This window comes from Limanda limanda, chromosome 17 (genome assembly GCF_963576545.1).
Source record: "Limanda limanda chromosome 17, fLimLim1.1, whole genome shotgun sequence".
Classification (NCBI taxonomy): domain Eukaryota; kingdom Metazoa; phylum Chordata; class Actinopteri; order Pleuronectiformes; family Pleuronectidae; genus Limanda; species Limanda limanda.
Window position 1 is genome coordinate 6,260,681 of NC_083652.1, and position 22,142 is coordinate 6,282,822.

Below are 22,142 nucleotides of genomic sequence, written 5' to 3' on the forward strand. Positions count from 1 at the left end.
CAGAATCATTAGCGCCCCTGGTGGCTGTCTGCATTATAGGTCATAAATCCTGCCTATAAATCCTTTTTAGCAGATAAGAGAGAGACTTAAATAACGAAAAAGTCAAAATACACATCAGTATTTTCTCTCTAAGTTGGTTTTCTGTCACTTAAGGTAGTTCTTCTCACACTGATGTTCCAGTGTTATTTGATTACCATGTAACGTTATGGTTTTCACAGAGACTTGGCTGGACCATAAACTCAGGGAAGAGCAAGGGAGGAGATGTCTGCTGCATGGTGAACAATCTGTGGTGCTCAGATGTGGAAATTTTTTCTTCGGGCTGTTCTCCGGACCTGGAGCACCTCATGATCAGATGCCGACCTTATTATATCCCGAGGGAGTTTACATCGGTCGTTATAACAGCGGTGTGTATTCCACAACATGTCAGGTACTGGACGAGCTGCATGCAGTTATCGAGAGGACAGAGGCCTCACGGCCTGAGGCTGCGTTTATTGTGGCCTCAGTTCTGCTGCTGCCCTCCTTTAGGTAAACTGAAACGTGACAGACCGGTGACTCGGACGATTCAGTGGTGGTACGACCACTCAGACTCGGCTCTACGGGACTGCTTCAGCACTACGGAATGGTGTGTGTTCCGGGACAACAACATCAACACCTACACGGACGCGGTCATCTGCTACATCAGTAAATGCATCAATGACGTCGTACCGAGGATTACTGTACGAACATTCCCAAACCAGAAGCCCTGGATTAATGGTGACGTCCATGCCACACAAGGAACATGTGGGCTTGACTAAAAATCATCTCAGACTAAACAAGAAAGACCAGCAGTGCTGAGGTTGTGTCTGCATCTGTCCCAGAGGAACTGAACAGCTTTTATGCTCGCTTTGAGAGTTGTGGAGATCACTTAACCGGACTAACACACACATGGCACCTGGACCTGATGGCATCCCTGGCCGAGCTCTCAAGGTGTGTGTAGATCAGCTACCAGATGTGTTTACAGACCTTTTCAACATGTCACTGCTCCAGCCTGTAGTCCCTGCATGGTTCAAGGAGACCATCATTGTCCCGGTTCCGAAGAAAACAAAAACCCTGAATGACTACCGCCCAGTAGCACTCACCTGCACCATCATGAAGTGTTTTGAGTGGTTAGTCAAATCCTTCATCACCTCCTCCCTCCCTGACTCACGAAGAGGTCCATTTAAAATCCCATCAGATTTTAATTTTCCAAGGGGACTAGATGGCAGGGCGTTTCATAGTAGCCTACAATTCAAAACACTCTCAAATGGAGAGAAAATCACAAGACGTTGGCTTGTTTACTCGCAACAAAGCAAAGCTGTGAAGATTTTCTCAATACTTGAATGTGTGTGTTTTAGCTGTTCTACATAGTGTGTTTACAAAGTAAAGTAACATTTTGTGAATTATCTGCTTCTAAATCTTTGCTTTATTGAAGAAGATTGCTAACTTGTATACTTCTGCTTTTAAGTTTGTATTTATGGATGACTATTTAATTTCTACGAAGATTTTGCACATCCCAATACTTGTGTGTATGTATGTTTTGGCCGTTCTGTGTACTGTATTGACAAAGTAGATTTTCCTTTTTCGTTTTAATAAAATGTTAAACTGACAGAAACAAACGTTTTTTTCTCGGGGGGGGGGGGCATCATAAAGGAGTTATGCTTAGGGCACCAACATGGCTAGCAGCGGCACTGCATCTCCCTCACCCTTACACTGCCCTCTCCCACCTGGAGCAGAGGGACACATATGTGAGAATGCTGTTCATTGCCTGCACTTCATCATTCAATACCATCGTGCCCCTGAAGCTCGTGTGATGGAAATCTGAAAATCTGTGTCTGGAACATCAAATTTGTCCTTGTGTATTTTAATAGGGACTTTCTGCAGAAAGGATCAACACAGAGAGTCACAGGGATCTCAGAGTGAATGTGGAGAAGAGTCAAATGCAAGGATCTTATATAGGAGAACATAAGCTGTTTGTCTGAGATAGTGCAGACTGGTTCTCTAGGCGCAGTGTGACACAGGAATCAAGACACAGAAAACTGATTTACATATGTTTCCTTTGGCAATAAAGCAGACATAAATTCAGTTATTTGGAGAGTTAATAAGTGGTAAAAAAAGGTCATAAGGGTTTCTTGTCATAAAAGTTCAGATCATAAACAGTTTAGGTCATAAAAGTATTTAGACAGTTCATAAAAGTATTTAGACAGGTTATATATATATTTAGACAGGTCTTCATAAACTTATTTTTCATCTACAAAATAGGTTTCAACCACACTTGGCTTTAGGGATAGGTTCAGGATCCTGCTGAAATGTCAACTTTGTGTTTCGATTTCATTTGGATAAATCTGAGCACAGAATGATTCCATGTAGCTCAGCATTCACCCTACTGTTGCTATCACCAGTGAAATCCTCTGATGTTCTTGTCATGAAGTCGGCTTTTCGTTTTCTGGACTAACTGTACATTAACAAAGAGGTTTTACTTCACTTTTCAAAGGATTTTTGTCTCAATCAGAAGATTCAGGATCAGAAGACATGTTTTCCTCCGACGATCAGCTTGTTTTACCACTTAACCATTTTTTTTTCAAGACAAACCCAACTGTTGATTTTTTCTTTTTAACCTTCATTATCACTTCCTTGATCCTCGACACACAGCTGCCAAAAACACATTTACAAGCCAAGTTCCCTTTTATCTATTTATTAGATTGTACAAGAATAATGTGCAGATTGAATTGTAAATAATACAGATTGGCCATATGATCGTGATCAGACAATACTCAAAACGTATTGTTTGAAGTGTGTGAACTATGTGTTTGTGTGTGTGTGTGTGTGTGTGTGTGTGTGTGTGTGTGTGTGTGTGTGTGTGTGTGTGTGTGTGTGTGTGTGTGTGTGTGTGTGTGTGTGTGTGTGTGTGTGTGTGTGTGTGTTGTGTGTGTGTGAATAGTAAAATCACATGAGATAAGACACAGACAGAGGCTGAAGTCTTCTTCGAGGTCTTGTTGGGGGTAGACAAGCACAGTCTCAGATTTGTGGCCCTGATTTCATCCTGATAGTTACATAAGAAGAAATAGTATGCATAAGCAGAGATAATATATAGTGCGGTATAATGCTATCGTATCCCTTTACTTTCCTCCCTTTTGATCATACAATGATCACAACAGTATATACAAAAAATCATAACAAACATCAGACTCAGGATTTCACAAAGATTCAATCTAGGACATCATGAACATAATGATAATCATATGTTCCTCCCAAAATAAGCATTTCAGGTCATCTGAAGAGATTCGATGCATCACAAAGGTCAAATGTCCTATTTGAAAAGAATTTAGTCTGACAAACACTATAAAATAAAAGTCTGAATTACTGTTGCTGACTTAGATATGTTGTCATTAGAAGGGGAAATAAAAGTTGCTGTTCTTTAAAAACATCTGTTATTTCATGTTTTATAGAAGTCTTACATATATAAAATTAACAACTAATAAAACAATAAAAAAACATAGGTCAAATAAACAACTCTCAACTAAAACACCAGATAAGATGGATTTTCTAGTCCCATTAACAAAAATTGCTCTTGAATTCATATCAGTCATTTGACAGTATATATTTTACTAGCTCTGTAAATTGCTTCTCTAATTGGATTGATAAAATCCAAACATTCATATTGTACAATTACAAAATTATTGGGAAAATTAGTGACTGAGATTTTTACCTTGACACCCTTTGGATAAGAACAGTTTAATAATCACATCAAACAGGAGCACTAAAATGGATTTAACAAAAGATATGCTCAAACATAAATTTTAACTGGGACTTAAATATTGGAATTCATTACAAAGTATTATATAGAATAAGTCACAACAAAGGGTTAAATTCCTGTAAATCATTTAAATGTCTTAATTATCAATGGAGTTAAAGCAACAGAAACACATTCATTAGAATTATAAGAATTAACTGTCTGATTACTAGAAATCACACTTGTAACAGAATCATGGAAAGCAGCAGGGATTTGTCTCAGGTAGAAACAAACATGGATGGCCTCACTCAACAGGGGTGAAGTCCTGATATCTACATTATATGTGTGTTTCTCGTTGCTCATAGGGAACTCAGAGGTGCATAGTCTTACTCAAGTCTTTGTTTTACTTCGGTCTAGTCTCAATATGTTTTGATGAGAGGGATTTGCCCTCTGCTGTGATCACATGACCCAGGAAAGTTACTTTTGTAGAACAAATTGCAAATTAGTTTTTTCCTGTGAAAAATAGGCGTGCGTACTGGTGAGTGATTCAATGGAATGATTGCTCTTACTTTTCGGAATGATTCAAATACTGGAGTTATGCCTGTAATGGCTTCAGTTTTTAATGGATACTATTGTTGGCAGGGCTTGAAGTCAGATTTAGGCGTTATATTAAGCCAACGTCATGTTTGCCTTGAGCTCACAGTGTCTTAGGGATTTCCTTTAAGGCGGAGATGATCGCAACAGCCATTTGAGACAAAAGATGATGAGTCGACGACATTAAAGTGACCAGATGAACAGTTGCACGTGCACTGTGACAGAACATAAACTTTTTATATGCTTTAATTCTAAGCATGTGATTGCTTTTAATATCAATGTGTGTGTTTCCCTATCCTGTTTGTGTGGTGTGGGTGTGATACCATGTATCTCAGGCGTCGAATGAATCAGAGTTTCCACTGCTCTCTCCTGGCCCCCCTCCTCAAATCTGCCTGAGCAGCTCCACCCCGTTCCTCCAGACACTCCCTCGCCCACAATGTCCTTTCTTTCTGCCTCTGCCCTTTCCTCTGAAACCACTGTCTCCTCAAACATTGGCAGAGTTGGTGTGGCAGCGTTGTCTGCTGTTCTGTTCGTGGAGTCTGGTGGATGGGCAGTTGTTGGTGGAGGAATATAGGGTGGAGGTGAACCGGCTGGGGCTGAAGCCAATTCAGGTCCCCGAAGAGAGGCACAGAAGAGATCATGGTCCACTCTAACACACTGAGGCACTGTAGGATACAAAGAAACCTCTGTGCAGATTAATTTGTTAGTTCACATTCCCTTGGGTAACTCACAGCATTTGTTTTGGATTCTTTATTCTTTCCCTGCATCCACATTCCTTCTTCCACACACACAGTACTTTCAAATGTGTTTAAATTTCATTGATATCCTTCTTAGACACCTTTCTTTTTGACTTTTTCTTTTCAATTCCAAATTCTATTTTCTCTTCCAATCTTAGTAATGGTCTTGGACTTAATGTTCATGTTAATGTAATGGGGAGCCGTATTTATAAGGGTCTGGTGGCAACCTCACCATATTTAGTTGGAATGATTTTCAACTTTGGAGCCTCAAAATCTGGCAAATTATCAGGGTTCCATTTAGCTACTTTTGTGGAGAATTGTGAAAATCCTAATACAGAGATACTCTCTCTGCACTGAGCACTACTGTGTTCACCACAACAGTTTTTCTTCCAGTTCTAGTTTACTTTGCTTCTTCACATCCATCTCCGGATAAAATGGTGTCTCCAGAAGAGCTTTTTTTTTCTCTGACTTCTCCTGGCCCTCACACAGGGAGTCGTGGATCCCCTTCCATGAATCCATCTCTGAGCTCCACAGAGTAGCTCTGGCCCTGATCCACTTTGAGCTGTCGGTCTCACTGCCTTTTGCCAGACTGATGCTGTCCTTACAGATTATGAATATATCCATGCCAAGGAAGAGAGCATTGAGTGCTATGAAACCTGCCCTGGCTGCCTTGGTAAGAGCGAGAGGCCCTGTAATCAACTCTTGGCTTCTCAACAACTTAGAAGCAGAGGCAGCATCAACTAATAAATCAATACCTTTTGCATTAACACCAACTTCATTAAGACCCTTACTAACTCCCAGAGCCACTGTGATGATACTCCCTTCCAATTCGGCTTGACTGGTCACCTTGTCTAGACATTCCTGGAGACTCTGCACATCCTCCATGAATTTCTGGAAAACCTCTATGGCTTTGTTCTTTTGAGTTGCATTTACTCGGATCTCTGTGGCGATGATGACAAGGCTGTTTACTCCGCTGGTGATTCCCATACCTAACCCTGTCATTGTCAGACCTAGAGAAACCCCTGCCGTAAAAGGAATTAACGCCAAGCCAACAATGGAGAGCACACCTCCAGTCGCCCCAACCGAGCTGCCTACCACACCGGAGATCTTTGCCCCCTTACTCATCCTGTCAAGCTGAGTAGCCCCCTCCTCCAGGTCGTTGAGAAACTCCAGCATCCTGTCCTGTCGCTTGCTGAAGACACGGATGAAGTCACAAAACGATTCCTCTTGAAACAAGAACACCACCCTGAAGTCCTTGTTCATCCTGATGAATGCAAAATAAATTCAAATTTCAAAGTTTCGAATGCACCTTAAAGGCGCCACAGACTGAACATTGTCACATTTTTAATACCCTGTCCTTGTGCTGATTGTTTTTGCCGATCTGTCTTTTCTCCTGGACTTTCTTCTGGAATTTTTAACTCCCTCCCAATGACTATAAATTCTACCAGTTATCGCCCAGCCTGCAGGGAACTACGCTGTCAGATTCAACGGTTAAATCCTCAGGCGTGGGAAAAGGCGGTGGAGAGAATAAAAATAGTATTTGATTTTCTGACGAGGAGTAAACTGATAAATAACATGACCAACACATACAGGCTTAACAAAAAAGGGCCAAGGACAGAGTCTTGTGGGACCCCACATCACATGAATGCAATAGAAGAACTGAATGAAAAAATTTAATTAAAAGCAGTTCCGTCTCTAGGCCATCCAGGTTACTGAATCTGTTCAGAAGAGTTGTATGATCTGCTGTAACAAAGGTTGCACTCAAGTCCAGTAAGTAGTTTCAATGCAGCTAAAACAACACTTACCTGATCTCATCCAGCTGATTAATATGATCAAGTATCCTCCGCATGTCATCTTCAGACAGATCCAAGTCGAAGTTCACCACAATTTCCGTCGTCATTTTCAAATGAAAGTCACTGAGGGAGTTGTGAAAGACAGTTACACTTACTTCCTGCACTAAATGTTACTCACTGCTAAATGTGTCATGTTGTTGCACGTCTGTTCACCTTTTTCCTAAAGTCTTGCAGATTTTCTGCGTGGTCCGTATGTACTTGTCCAGCTCATACAAGAACACTTCCACATTCTGAAGTCTGGGCAGGAAGAAGACTTTTGCATCTCTTTTGAACTTGAGGAGGAGAGGGCAGATCTGCCGTGCCGCAGTGATGACAACCTGAACACAATCGAGGGTGATCCCTTTGGGCAAAGATAGCGCCTGGTTCTCCGTAAACACATGGAGCGAAGTGACCGCCAACTTCTCCACTGCATCCAGGAAGTATTCGAGCTTCGCCAGGCCAACCAAAGTGTCCTTGAGCACAGCAGCCAGCTCCTCCTGCAGCTTTGCATGGCTCCCTGACTTTGAAACATGGTTGTCAACCCTCTCTTTGATATCTATCATCATGTTTAATTCGGTCTCCCTTTGGAGCCCCCATTCAGAGACGTCCTCACAGAATCCTCTTACAGTGTCGATGTAGATGAGTGTGTCTGTGACATAGCGGCACAACACCTGCTGTAGCTCTTTTCTGTAATAAGACATAAAGCATCAATCACTTTGGGACCTTTTATTTAAGTACCTGAGCAGAAAATGTCACTGAATGTATCTCGATCAGAAAATTGAAGTGCCTTTTTGTCTCTTTGTGGATGTTTTGTTTCTTTGTAGATCATTTACTGTGTCTTGTCTGATTTCTTTCTTTTTGTGGTGACATTGTATCTCTTTGTGGTTGTTGTGTGCCTGTAGTTGTTTTGTAGTCATTTTATGTCTCTTTGTGGTTGTAATGTTGTCAGTTTGTTATATTGGTGATGGTTTTGTTTCTCTTCTTCTTTGTGCTTTATTGGCAAGTGCTTTATTGGCAAGTGGCAAATTGCATTACCTTCATCTTCGTGATTGTGTCTTTTTGCTGTTGTTTTTTTTCTGTTTGTGGTCGTTCTGTCTCTGTTTAATATTTTATGTGATGTGTCTTTGCAGTTAATTGTTTTGTCTATTTTTTGGTGCTTTAGCCTCTCTGTCGTTGTTTGGTGTTGTTTTGTAGTTTTTAGTGTATTTGTTTGTCAGTAATAGGGGAAAAGCAGGTTCTGAATGCAGGAGCCAGTCAAATAACAAAAAAATGTTCGGCAGAAATAATACTACAGACGCAAAATAGGATTCCAAAAAACAAAGATCAAAACTCAACATGCGATGAAACACTAGGGGAACAGGAAAAAACAGCACAGCACAAGGCATACATCCAAGAAGACACTGGAAAGTTGACAGCGAATAAGGAGCACATTTTCTAAATTAAACAGGAAACGCAAAACTGAATAAGAATCTAAACCCAAAAAAACGAAAAAGTCTTAAGCTTAGAGCTCAGATGACATTTTCGTTGTTTTGTATCTCTTTGTAGTTTATAATTTCTTTGTGGTTTTTTCTGTTTAGTTGTGGTGGTTTTGTTTCTCTTTCCATTTTGTGTTTGACTGTGTCAGGACACACGTTACATGTGTCAAAGCCTTTGTTCAAAGTAATTGTTGACATGTCTAGGTGAGGGAGTTTAATGTCAGCAGGTGTCTACATTCACTACACTTTACCTTAAATGGAAAATAATTGTTGGTTGTTAAAGATATCAAATATGTATAGCAGTTTTAAAAAAGCACAAAAACTTTAACTCTAATAGAGCACTTAAGGAAAGGTACCCAGGCTACTTTCCCCTTGTGGATTTCTATGTTTATTTGATACCAAAAAGTAAAAACAAACTCAGAGGGAATAAGTTTTTGTGTTACTATAAGTATAAAAAACACCTAAAGTCAAACTTTACCTTGCAGCAGACATTTCCCCTTCTGCCGTCATTTCTTTACTGGGGCTTCGTTGCTTCGCTGGTCTCTCTGATACAATAAAAACCGACTGCTTGTTTCTGGACGGCTTGTTGAAAGATCCTCAGCAGGATTGAAAAAAGTTGACACACACATTTTCCTTTTCCTTATCAGCAGGATGGGCCACACCCATACCTGCAGGGCACATTATTTTCTACATGCTTTAAGAGTAGACTGGATAAAATAACTCAAATGATTTGTTAAAAGAATGATTTTTGAGGATGTTATGAATGTTGAACAATCGTGTGACCACGCAGCGCAGTATAGGCACCAGATTAAAGAAGCAGGCTTTCACTTATTTTATGATAAAATGGCTTAAAATAAAAAATAAGATAATAATAATTATATTTGTTTATGAAAAGAAACAAGTGGTCCACTCTGACTGTCTGTTGTTGGTGTCTCAGTGTGTGTGTGTGTGTGTGTTTGCGAGGGGCAGAGCAGGGACACATTTATATCAAAGCGCTCACTCAGCTGCTCTCTGCTCAGCACAGACACTCAGTGATCAGAGTGGGAATGACATGGCAGAGTCCTCACATGCAAGACAGCAGCTAAACACCAGTGGAAAGTAACTGAGTATACTTTTACTCAAGTGCTGCAATGCATTTGTGTGTTTTGCTTGCTTAAAGTATCTTATATCTGGGAGTTCATGTTGTCAAACTGTTAGGACAGATCTGTTTAGCAACAATAAACTCAGCACAAACCTTTTCAGTTTATCTATGTCCAAAGTGCAAAAAAACATAAATAAAGAGGAGTAATAAAAAGGAGCTTTATTATACCCAGGGCAGTTTACTTCCTGCATGTCCTGAATGAAAGTGTGTCCAATGCACTTTGATATTTGAGGACTTTACTATTTTGGTGACATAATAGTATCAAACCATAGACAATAAAGTTGTATGACATGTCAGCACCAAAAGTGAAGTCAAATCATTTTGAACGCCCCCTGGTGGCTGGCTGTCACATAGGTCATAACTATATATAACCCTCATAGTTATTAGCACACTGATGCATGTTCAGGTGTTCATGTTTCTGACAAGCTTGGTTTTAATAAGTTACTTGATCACATAAAAACAGGATAAAATGTCATGATTGAGAGCTGACTCTGTCGAGCAAATGTATCGAGAATATTTACCTCAATTGTATAAAATTTGGCTGCAACTCTGTTTAACCCTGAAACTCCAAAAGGGTTTTGTGGACTTAACACTTCACCCACATTGATATGAGTGATTTTATGTTTATGAACTAGCTCTATGAAAATGGTCAAAATTCAGGAAAACGAAGAAAGCAAAAAAAGGACCCCAAATGCTTCAATGTTAAAGAAAATCATCAAATCCTACTCTTTCCAAAGCTCATTCACAAGTGCATTTCTAAAAAAAGGAAATGTTTTTCACCCTGGAGAGCAGAAGGCCCTTGGGTCCATACACCCAGAGACTCCAACTAATCAGGATCAATTACTGAGGATAGAAACAAATGTTCAAAGGGCGACCATCTTTTTTTCCACTTCTTCTCCAGGGCAAGTTTACTAGAAGCTCTCGCCGAGCCAATGCTCCGGGGGCCCTCTAACAAGGCCCTGATTAGGGATGGATTTGCAGCTTGCTGAGTTAATGTCAGATTGGCATAAAGAATCCATGTGGGAGCGATGTGGGTGCAGGCCTGGGACCTGATTTGTGTGGCCCTCTTCGCCTGTCAGGGATAATTGTTTAATGAGAGCGAAGGGCGTCCCAAATCCTGGCAGAGGGGGGAAACAGAGAGGTCTTTAGTCGGAGCTCAAGGTCTCTCTTCTGGGAAACGTGGTGGATCTGCAAGAGAGAGAATCTGCCTCAGCAAGCGTTTACAGTATTCTCCTGTAGAACAAACACTGGGTTGATAATGTAGATTAACTCAAGTGCTGTACGTAACTCCAGTCTGGAAAACAAGTTTTTCTGTTTTATGTACTTTATATACCTATTCTTTAAAGTAAAATGCAGGCAACTTAAATTTGCTCCACCTCAAGCAGATACATTACAAAAATGTGTAATGATATGTGATTATGAAATAACATAATTGAATTAAAATTGTAATGATAGTAATGATATACTTTTACTTTATTTCTGACTATTGACTTTTACTTGTAATTTGTTTGTTTCCTTGAAACTTGATGGAAGGAGGGGAAATGGGCTCATCAAGTTTTGGTGGATTTAGGAATATTTTATCTCTTTCTTTAACATTATGAAAGAGTGTTTTTTTTTTTACATATTCACTGATTTCTCATGGAATCCTGATGAAAGAAATCCAGCCCAATGTGAGGGGAGTGTTGTTCCGAGGCAGAGGGATGAGCTCCGCTGAGTGTCATTCTGGTTATTAAAGTGACCAAACATAATGGGTTTACAAGACAACAAAAAATACTATTACAGTTCTTCAAAGATATAATTTTGACATAATAAAATAATTTATTATTTTACATCTATATACCGTAAATAATATATCTACTCTCTCGAGCTTGGCAAACGAAGTCCACCACAAAAACGCTTTCCCTCTTTAAATACAACTTGAAGTTTTTCATAGTCATTGGAATAAACAGAAATATTTCAAAGTATGTCCCTTATGTCCATATAGACAGAAGAATCGTACAAGAATTTGATTTCATTCTCATCTTCACAACAAACAAAATCTGTTCTCATCTGGAGGAATAAATTAGAAAACCTGCCTGTTTCTGCTCCTGAATGTCACAGTATTATCATGAGTATTGTTTTTATATATTGACCTAATGATAGTTTCACTCAAGTAAAGAGTGGGAATATTTATTCCATTAGGTGACCTGAATTAAGCCAGACTTGTATACCCCTTCTCACCCGTTTAGGATTCATCTTTATATTCTGTGTATATATTTATATTTCTGTCTCGTGCAGCATGCAGCTGCTCTCACAGCAGAAATCAGCCTGACCTGATGTGTCTGAGTGTTTGACATAAGGCCCCTGAGGACTGAGAGAAATATGATGATGAATTTTTTTCATGAGGAGACGTCCAACCTGCCCGGGCAGCCTATTTCTGACACCCAATCATCAGAAAAAAGCAAAGCACAAAGCTTATCTTGCTCACAACGCGCTTACACAGACGTGAATGTGAACGAATAAAAACTGAGACCAAAATGACGATTTATTTGTCTCTGCCCAGAAACTTGTTGTGATGTTTGTGGATAAGCTTGAACAAAGGAGCAGCCATTGTCCAGTGAAACAGTATTTTAACAACGGAATCAAGCAAATTTTAGTTTAAAGCCACTGAAAATAAATAAATACTCAAATAATAAAACTAGAATGTCACTCAGTGGAGCACATACCTCCTCCAAGCCCCGGTCCCCTTGCAACCACATTCTAATTACCTGCACCTGGTCATACTATTTTATCATCAAGAAGCGTGAATTAATCTCAGAGAAATCAAGGAAACCGTCCCTATGTTACAATGATTTGAGAAGATGATTCATTAAATGTATTAATTCATCTTTATCTTAATCATAATTATTATATATTTTTATGAAAAATTTGATCAGTTGTAATAGAGATGTTTGACCAAAAGGCGGCGGCAAACTTCAGAGTGGCAGAACAGAGAGATGGAGGTAGCTGTCCTTTCAGCACCACACACAAACACACGCACACACACACAAACGCACAAGTCTCCATAACTTCAGAGGACATTACATAGACTTACATTGATGTCCTGGAGACTAACCCAAACCGTAACCATAGTGACAACTTACCCAGCCATAACCCCAACCATAACCCTAACATTAAACCTAACACTTAAAATATATTCACCTAACCCAAATTCTAACCCTAACCCTAAAACTCTTAACCCTCAACAAACAAACCAATGTCCTCACCTTGTAAGGTCTGTGCTCAAAATGGTCTTCACGAATACATAAGTACAAGTACACACACACACACACACACACAGAGAGAGAGAGAGAGAGAGAGAGAGAGAGAGAGAGAGAGAGAGAGAGAGAGAGAGAGAGAGAGAGAGAGAGAGAGAGAGAGAGAGAGACTAATCAAGCACATTAATTATGACTCTTTTTTAAAACACGGTGAAATAAACGGATCAGCTCAGGGCGCAGAGCGGCAGGGTCAGCGGGGACGTTCGTAAAAGACGGCCACATTTGGACAGTAAGGAGCCATACACGCACGAGTGTCCGCCTGTGTGCGCACAGATGCATGTGGGTAGTCCTCCATCCATCTATGGAGAGGGAGAGGGAGAAAGCGAGAGAGAGAGAGAGAGAGAGAGAGAGAGAGAGAGAGAGAGAGAGAGAGAGAGAGAGAGAGAGAGAGGGCGCATCGCAACACCCCCTCCTTCCGCCCCCTCCACTCACAGAGACGGAATTAAAAAAATCTTTAATATCTCTCCAGCAACGAGCCACCGTTGCTGCAGCGCAGAGCGCGCACACATGCACACACACATGCACACACACATGCACACAAATGCTCACACACATACACTGTGTTGCCTTTGAAAACGTCGCCGGTGAGAAGGAGGAAAACTTGGCTGCAGAACACCGTCTTCCTGCTGATATAAAAACAGATAGAGAGAGGGGGCAGGCTATAACCTGGACGTCTTGAATGTGGCCTGTGGAACCTCTGCTGATATCGTGACAACACCAGCTCTGTGTGTCTGTGGAGCTGTGCAAGTCCTGGTTGTGTAATATCTTTTTTTTCTCCTTCTCGTCCTTCCGCAAAGCGACCAAACCTGCAGCCGAGAGCGCACTGATAGAAAGACGGAGCAGGAGAACAAGAACAAGAAGAACAAGAAGAACAAGAAGAAGAGGAGGAGGAGGAGCAGGAGGAGGGAAAAACGGGAGGATTGTAACGTTCATCAGAATTTATTTTGTTTCCTATTACATGGCGCAAGGGCTAAACAAACAGGACCGTCCTGGGTGTGAAGCTGCCACGGTGCATTTGGATATTCAAGCAGAAGCAGCAGCAGCATCCTCCTCCATCCAGGGAGGAAGAGGGAGAAGCCACCTCGGCTGCGGCGGCGCACACACCGACTCCTCGTCCTCCTCCTGCCGGCTCTATGTCGAGTGATGGTCGGCTTGCCTTGCTGGATTCTCCCCGCTCTCTCCAGATCGTCGACGACCGAACCTCCTCTGACCGCAGACCCCCATTTTCGGCGGAAACCTACCCAGAGCGATAGGGCTACATATGGAAACTGGGGACCAAAATTTTAGGAAAAAGGAAAATCTAAGCGGTTGATTTCATTTATTATAATTATAATCATTTATCAGGTTTCTCTCGTTTATGTGTGAGCTCGTTTCTTTTAAAGCCCGCTGATTAATGAGTCTGTTGGCTGAGCCGATATTTCCTCATGCCATCGGGTTGATTTGTGAGCAGCCAGCCGAATATTGTCCTCACAGTAGGTCGTTATAAAACCGCTTTTATTTCCTATCATCAGGACTCGGATCCGTTCATTTGTTTATGATCCTCTAATATGAGAGCTTTCTCTGCTGTCCTTCCTTTCCCTTCCCAGTTTACCGTCACCTCTCTAGCTTATAAGAGTCTTGAGGAAAATCTTTGGACACATCTCTAATTCTTATTTCTTACTGGCTTCTAACTTAAGTAACTGTAACTCATTGTAAGAGACATATAGAACCGTTGTACTGTAAGCCTGCAATTACTCTAACACCAAGGTCCGTCTCTTTGGTTCATTAGATTAGATGTTAATTCAGCTGTAACCTCTACAAGTCAAGAAACAGGTTGTTTTTGTTGTGTTTTTCCCACTTTGGTTAATCTCACCTGCATCACCTCAAACATCGTTAATCCTGCACAGCTCATGTTTGCAGAGTGGCTGTTGTGTGGGTTGAATCTGCAGCTGCAGGCCTGCTGAGGTGCTGCCTGATCTCACATCTTTATTTGTGAGGGTCTGAAAGTAAGAACGGAGAGGAGAGACACAACTGCGTCCTCCTCTCTTCCCTCCCCTCTAAAGAGATTACCCAGAATTTTTTTCTCTTGTTTTGGTCCCTACCCAAACGCAACCATAAGGTTCCTACCGCATCCTCCTCCTCCTTCTTCCCTCTCCTTCCGCTCGAGTATACTCCGTTTTTTCGGTTTGGTGTGGTCCCGCAAATTTTCAAATATTTACTTCCTGTACATCAAGAGGAAAGGGGGTCCCCCTTTCATGGAATGCGGAAACATGGGTCTGTTCGACCGCGGTGTCCAGATGCTGCTGACCACGGTGGGAGCATTCGCGGCCTTCAGCCTCATGACCATCGCAGTCGGGACGGACTACTGGCTGTACTCCCGTGGCACCTGCAGGTCCAAGTCCATGAGCGAGAACGAGACCAGCAAGAAGAACGAGGAGGTGATGACCCACTCTGGCCTGTGGAGAACGTGCTGCTTGGAAGGTAAGAGCAAAGACATTTTCTCGCTTTTCCCTGACGTGTTCTTGTCTGTTGGGTTTGGATCTGGCTGCCTGCACTTCCCTCTTCCAGGACACTAGAAGTTCAAGGAGGCTTCTCAATGCCTCCACAGGAAATGCACAACATGAGTGTGACAGAAGCTGGAGTTTGAAGGCCTGGATGTCGACCAGCACTGATAGGAGCTTATTTCCAGAAACACAACCTTGATGGGTTGCAATATAAATATGAAGCATCACCAGATCATGAGTTTTACTTTATTTCTGTAACTTAAACGTCGATCCCTCTGATAGAGGGCCTGCAAAGATGACAAATCACTCTTTCCCTGTCATGAAACACGCATACCTTTTGCAGGGTTGTGCTTCTTCATATTGCTCAGAAGATCCACACTAATGCATATCTTTTGGGGAGTTCAGCTGCTGCAGGCCGGGTGAAGGAGGTTATATGTCTGATGAGTCTGAGAAACAGATGATTATTTAAAGGGTGCAAGTGCAATCACAATGTTTATACTCCCCAGTCTTTGCTTGTCTAATTTGAAATAATGTCTTAAGTCTTAAAAAAATACTCAGATGAAAAAAGATTCCTGCTAAATGTTAGATAAAGACCATTCATTCTAACTTTACACATGGGGTTTCATCTCCTGCAGGCCGGGTTAAACAATCCCGTCACTGTGCTGCAAGATTAGTAGTATCTATGTTGGTCTTCATATAAAACATAAACGTTTTGCTTTGTCATATGTTGAATGAAATAATCCGTGAAAGAATATCACTTGAAATCCGCACGTTTGTTGTCATCGCTTAATTTTAAGGCGTAACAAGGCAGAAAGAAACTTGGCTATAAACCATAATGACTAAAACTCTGGCTTGAAATCCAGACTGATGCAGTTGTGGTCAGGACTTGAGCTCCAGCAGCGAGCGTTAAGTAGGCTTCTGGATACAGACTGAGGCCGTCCCTCCGAAACCCACTCTGCAACAGTTTCACCAGTCAGATATTAGAATCTAAATCATGAAATAATAACATATTCACATGCAGCAGTTAGGGTGGGACCTGCATCGTATATATCAACCTGATATACTGGCAAATCAATACTCTGGTCTCACCCTAATTAAGGGAAACTGCAGGGGAGCTGTCCCTTTAAAGAGGATGTGACTCTGGAACAGCAGGTTGGACAGGGTGTTTGTTTTCATCGTGAAAAGTCATGGCGGCAGAGATGCGGCCGTTTCTGTGTTGACCTCCTCGACACCCTTGATGATGACAGGGCTGCTCGTCATGTAACCTTTGACCTGTCTGGGTTCGGTGATCTCCGAGGTGTCAAACGGCCTCACCTCCAGAGTCCACACCATCTGACGGAGGCGGTGTGTTTCCTGTCACGGCCCGGCGGAGGAACCGGGTGAGCAACTGTAGCCTTGTGAGGGCACAGAGCGTTAAAGGTCTGCTCATCTCAGCTGTGAGATCCTGAAAGGCCACAGTGTCTGACTTTGTGCTCCTTCAGTGCACCTTCTGGTCAAAGCTCAGGACCTGGTTTGAAGTAACAAGTGTAATTGAATGCAGCTGTAATCAATATTTTTATAGTAACAACTTATAGGAAATGACAATGGAAAGACCGTGTGAAAGAGGTCACTTGTAGTAACAAACCTACCGAGATCTCCAATGGCCCTCAGGCAGCATGGAACTCCAACAAGCACAACCACATTTAAGTAGATCCAGATTTTGACTTGGATCCGCACCAAATTGTACATACTCATAAATATCAGTCATCGAAATGTACCAGATTTTTTTCATCAAGAGCCATGAATTTTTCTCTAAGAAATCAATGAAAATGTTAAAAAACACCCTACCACATAAAGAAATATAAAAAAATAGCATGGATCTGCCCCCTGATCTGGATCTGCACCAAAATGTAATGTTTTCTTACCTGTCCCCCACCACATCTACCAAGTCTTATGGTTATCTGTCCAGTAGGTTTTGCATTATTCTGCCAACTAACTGACGAATATAGAACCTCCTTATGGGGAGGTAATTAGCTCCTGAGTCTGCTATGCACAACTTTATAGAGATGTATGGTTAGTTTCAGTTCAGTGTTAAGTCGTCTGCTCCTCAAACGTTTCTCACCACTCTCACATCTTAATTTGCTCCCGAAAATCCAATGTCCAGTATCAAACAGCAGCTGTAGAGCCAGATATTTCCTCCAAGAAGAAGAGTCCGTTATCAATATTGAGTTGATGGCTTGTTTCAAGTGCTCTCAAGAGGCAACAGTCATTGAAACTAAGATTTGTTTTGTAAAAGTTATCTCAGAATGAGCTCTTATCAGAAGCAGGTCCTCTTCCATGAAGTCTGCTGTGTTTCCACTGTAGCCCAGAATGGTCAAACCACACACTGGCTCAGGATTTTCATATCATCATTGATATTGTACCTAATTCAAACTCAATTGAGTTGTGCAGATTCCTGGTTTTGTTTGTTGTGCCTTAACCCCATTTGATTTTATGCAAAGTGTCACTATGACATGTTCTGCAAAATTCAAAAGTAACCAACATCAGCAACAACCTGTGCCAACAGTTTCACAGCACGAAATCCAACATGTGCTGCATTAGTAATACTTAATATGACTAGCTGATTAACATGCTATTATGTTTCTTTCTTTATAAAAGGAATAACAGCCTCTAATGTACACTTACTGCTGAGCTGCTGAGATCAACTTTCAGTAGAAGTAAGTTGGCGGGACATGAGCGTGTTTGTCTTTACTATAACGTTCATTTGTTTCTGTGGTGTGGACAAGACGAGATGTGAGTTAAGTTATTTATTGGCAGTTGGTAAACTGACTCAAAGGTGCATTACTGCCATCAAGTGGACTGGAGCCACTATGCTCAGTCGCATAACTGATTATGCTGCATAATAATGATTTTCATCTCCGTATTAACGTTTAGGAAGCGTCCAAGAAATATTTCTGATGCTTCAGACAAAAACAGAAACTCAACATTCAGAGAAAGATTATAGCAAAAACACGAGAGTGATCAACGCGGTGACATACGAGACAAGCATCACCTGTGTTCATGGTTAATGGTAATCATCATCTGCAAAGTGAATATCAAATGAGTGTATTGGAATGAAAATTACAATTTTAGAAGTACTCACTAACATAATGAAAATAGAAATGCTAATTGTAAGTTAAATATCTTTAAAATGTTTCAATAAGCAGTTGTTTTATACAACTAGCAGAATGAAAAACAACAAAACAAGTTTTCCTTGGATCAAACTGTCACATTAATGTAGGTAAGTATCAGGAGGAGAACTATTGATACTGAAATCAAAATATCCACTTGCAACATCTACACATCAGCTGTTTCAGAGAAGCTGCTCAGGTGCTGGCAGCAGAAACCTCTCTTCAGTCCAGATGTGAGTGTGTTTGTAAAGAGCTCTGTGAATATTCAGGGATGTAACCCTGAGTGCCGACACAGAGCTCTGTCCCCGCAACGATTCCATTAATGCACATAGGATTAATCACAGCTGGAGTAATGATGACCAGGACGCCATCATTTAATTGGCAAATAAAACAACAAAGAGTCAAGATGAGATCAAAATGTCGCACTCTGGGATTAGTGTGTGTGGCTTTGTGTCTACACAATGAGCCTCCTGCTTTGAATAAAGGATCCAAATGGCAGGAAATAAACCCACATTTGTCATTTGTGATTCATGAGTGATCCCCAGAAAAAGCAGAAGAGTGGGAAAAAAAGGAGGCCAGCGCATTTCATTACTGGGGTCAGGTTCATTTAAATTCTAAGTCAGATGACTTCCCGCTCAGGAAATTGGGTTTTAAAAAGCTAGTACATTTAATTATAGGTAGTTTGTACATTTTAGACCAAAAAAGTGGGGGGAAATTGAAAAATTGAAAAGCAGGGAGCGGATGCAGCTGTGGGAGAGCCAGTGATAAGCAGCCTTTTTTCAGCACACAGAGTCAGGAGGAGTGATATCAAGTTTTGCATTTCAGATGTTAATTAGGCCTCAGCTCCATTAATTCAAAGTGCCAAGATGACTAGTATTCATCTCTCCCCCAGCTCGGCTCAAATGAAGTCTTCCTGGTGATCAGGCGCCGGCTGAGGCTGTGATCGCTGTGTCCTATTCACAGTAGAGCTTGTAAACTGTGTGTTTGGCAGCAAAGGCACACACACACACACACACACTCACACACACACACACACACACAGAGCTTGAATAGTGGACACGGGTGGATCTGTGTTTGTGTAACCAGTTGCCAGAGAGGAACCTGTGAGAAAGGAAGACCCACACTGGGTTCTCACACTCTGACCTTTGCTTCACTTACTATTAGGAGGGGCTTTATGTGAGAATGCAAACGTCCAGCAGTAAAAATTCCCAGCAAGTGAGTGGACGTGCTGATGGTGCATCTAATGTGCCTGACGTGAAACTGGAAGAATACAAATATCTCAAGATGAAAAAGAGGAGGCTAATTTACTGCCTCCTGCATGCTGCATGTGCTTAGACACCACCCTCACTGAATGTTCCTTATATGTGGAAGATAAACAGACGGGAATGTGTACCTATCATATGGATGAAGCCACCGACCATTTTAAATAATATCACAAGGCTTTGCTTGAAGCTTGAGAGGATTTCCAGACAGTAGCTCTGACTATTTCAGTTCTCTGAGGGAAACCTGTACCTATTTTTACTACAACGTTGTTTTGTTGATACTTTGGAATGTTTTAAACTGCTCTTTATGTTCAGTTATTGTGGATCCACAAACACAGTTGAGGTTTCAGATAGTGTGGGTGCAGAGAGAGACCCTGCTGATGAATTGGCCCCTGGAGGACTCTGATTCACCGGCACGGCCATGCCCTCTAAGCTAGGTGCACCATGCTGCGTTTGCCGCTAACCTGAGGCGTCCATCTTTAGTACAGCGCCACCCCTGGACTCCTCCGTAGTTGCAGGATGAGACACTTGGAATCGGGGAGGGGGAAATGTGATAAAGGAGGGCCAACGTCGTTTCTGATGCTTTGTCTTTTATTAACGTGTCTGTTAAGGTTCATTATTCAACCAATGACATTTAAAATTATTAAAAGAATCTTAAAATCATCCAAAATGATATTGTCAGCCAATGAAGTGAGGCAAGAACTGGAAAGACATGGGTCTGAGACACTAAGATACACTTATTTATGTCTTTGGATGAAAGGCTTAAGGAAAACCAGATGCTTGATTCCTGCACAGTTTGTGGCCTTAAAGGTAAAACTGAGGGCAAACAGTGCCCATTTTTGCCCAGAGAGCTTTTTTCTATGACAACATCAGAAAAATGATGAACACATCTGTCTTTTTACCAACTCAGATCTTCTCTCAGCTGATGTGAGACGACACTGTTTACAGAGATTTCAGTTTCAGAAAAATCTCAGATGTAATCAGAGCAGGGGCTTAGCAGCAGTTTGACCTTTGTTTATAGATTGTAATGATGTGTTTTGGTGATTCATTTTGTGACGTAGCCATGGCGACTGTTTCTTTGTGACCGTTTTCCACCCGACGCAGGTTATGTAGAAAAAGGAATTCTACATTCTACATTAAAAAAAAATGATTTTCCTGTTTGAATTTTTTAACCAAACATGGCTGCCACTTCAGTGTGGCCTCCCACAGCTCTTGTCACTCAGTTCACAGTTCACGCTTCCTGCCTCATGATTTTATGTATGAGCATGTGGGAGTATCAATGTAGTGTACATTCATGCAGCTGAAAACACATGTGGGAGTATGTGTGTGTGTGTTTGTGTGTGTGTGTGTGTGTGTGTGTACATGTTTGTGAGTGTGTTCTCTGCAGCAGAGAGGCAGGATGAGATAAAAGCAGATAACTGAGCGGCAGAGGAGAGCGGGATTAGTCTCATCGTCCAATCAGATAAGGATTACTCAGCTTGAGTTTGCCCAGCCAGGCTAATGTCCCGGCTCATAAGTGGCATTATGCTGCATTATGACGCCGATCCACTGCACACCCAGCAGCATGGACCAGATTATAGTTTGACACAAGTTGAGAGCGCTGTGGATGGGAACATGTATGCGGCGCCACTTGTTGAGGCAGAAACGCCCCCTTCTCTCCTCCATCAGCATGGTGTCACTACTCTGGGCATACTAGCCCCTCATCTGCTAACAGCCTGCGTAAAGTGACTGAGCTCTATTGCTCTGCACTGTCACTCTGCCCTGCAGCCGGCGATGGATGGAATTCATTTAGCCTTCTGCTGGAGCTCCGCTGAGACTGCAGACGGTCTCAGCCCAACACATCTGTTTTATTGGTCTCCACCTTGCCATCTCTATTGCCCACAAAGGCAGGGCCAGACATAACGGATTTAGGCTGAGGCCAGCAGCGGGCCAAGGACCGTGCAGGACAAACACACTGTGGATGCAGGGTATCAGTGTAGAGGTTATTGATTGTGTTTGAGTGCAGCGTTAGGTCTGTTATGGTAGCTTCCCTGATCAAAGTAGGTTTGATAACAGTGCTGCTATGATAAAACACTTTCAACCAAGTAAACGATGTGTATTTCTTTGACTTGTATGTTGTGTTAAAGGAAACATATGATGTTTTTACAATATTTTACAATATAGTGTGTTTTACTGGTTATTACCTCCACCTGCACCAAGAGGGTTGTGTTTTCACCCCTGTTTATTGGTTTGTTAATCGGCTTGATTTAAAGCAAGATAACACAAAAACAGCTGAAAAAATTTTTAACCTTTAACCACCTTTTTAACATTGTGGGATAGGGCATTATGCAGAATTGTCATGGTTTTCCAAGAAAATATCTCAATCATTTGAATGAGAAAGAAATCAGGTACATTAATGGAACTGATATCTATGAGTGTGGGTAAA

The 22,142-nt window shown here is 41.6% G+C and overlaps 2 protein-coding genes across 2 annotated transcripts in view; one reads left to right on the forward strand and one right to left on the reverse strand.

Annotated features, from left to right (window-relative positions):
* Positions 1–5,448: 5,448 nt before the first annotated feature.
* LOC133022921 (apolipoprotein L2-like) lies at positions 5,449–7,612 on the reverse strand. Its single transcript, XM_061089823.1, has 3 exons — positions 7,086–7,612; positions 6,885–7,022; positions 5,449–6,343 (listed from the first exon to the last, which is right to left on the reverse strand). Exons 1-3 carry the CDS (start codon positions 7,610–7,612, stop codon positions 5,449–5,451), a joined length of 1,560 nt encoding a protein of 519 aa, XP_060945806.1.
* A 7,445-nt stretch (positions 7,613–15,057) lies between these two features.
* The window catches only part of cacng2a (calcium channel, voltage-dependent, gamma subunit 2a), a 55,816-nt gene continuing 48,731 nt past the window's right edge, over positions 15,058–22,142 (forward strand). The window contains exon 1 of the mRNA XM_061090369.1: positions 15,058–15,283. Coding sequence (XP_060946352.1) covers positions 15,058–15,283 — 226 coding nt within the window. The remainder of the gene's footprint in view (positions 15,284–22,142) is intronic.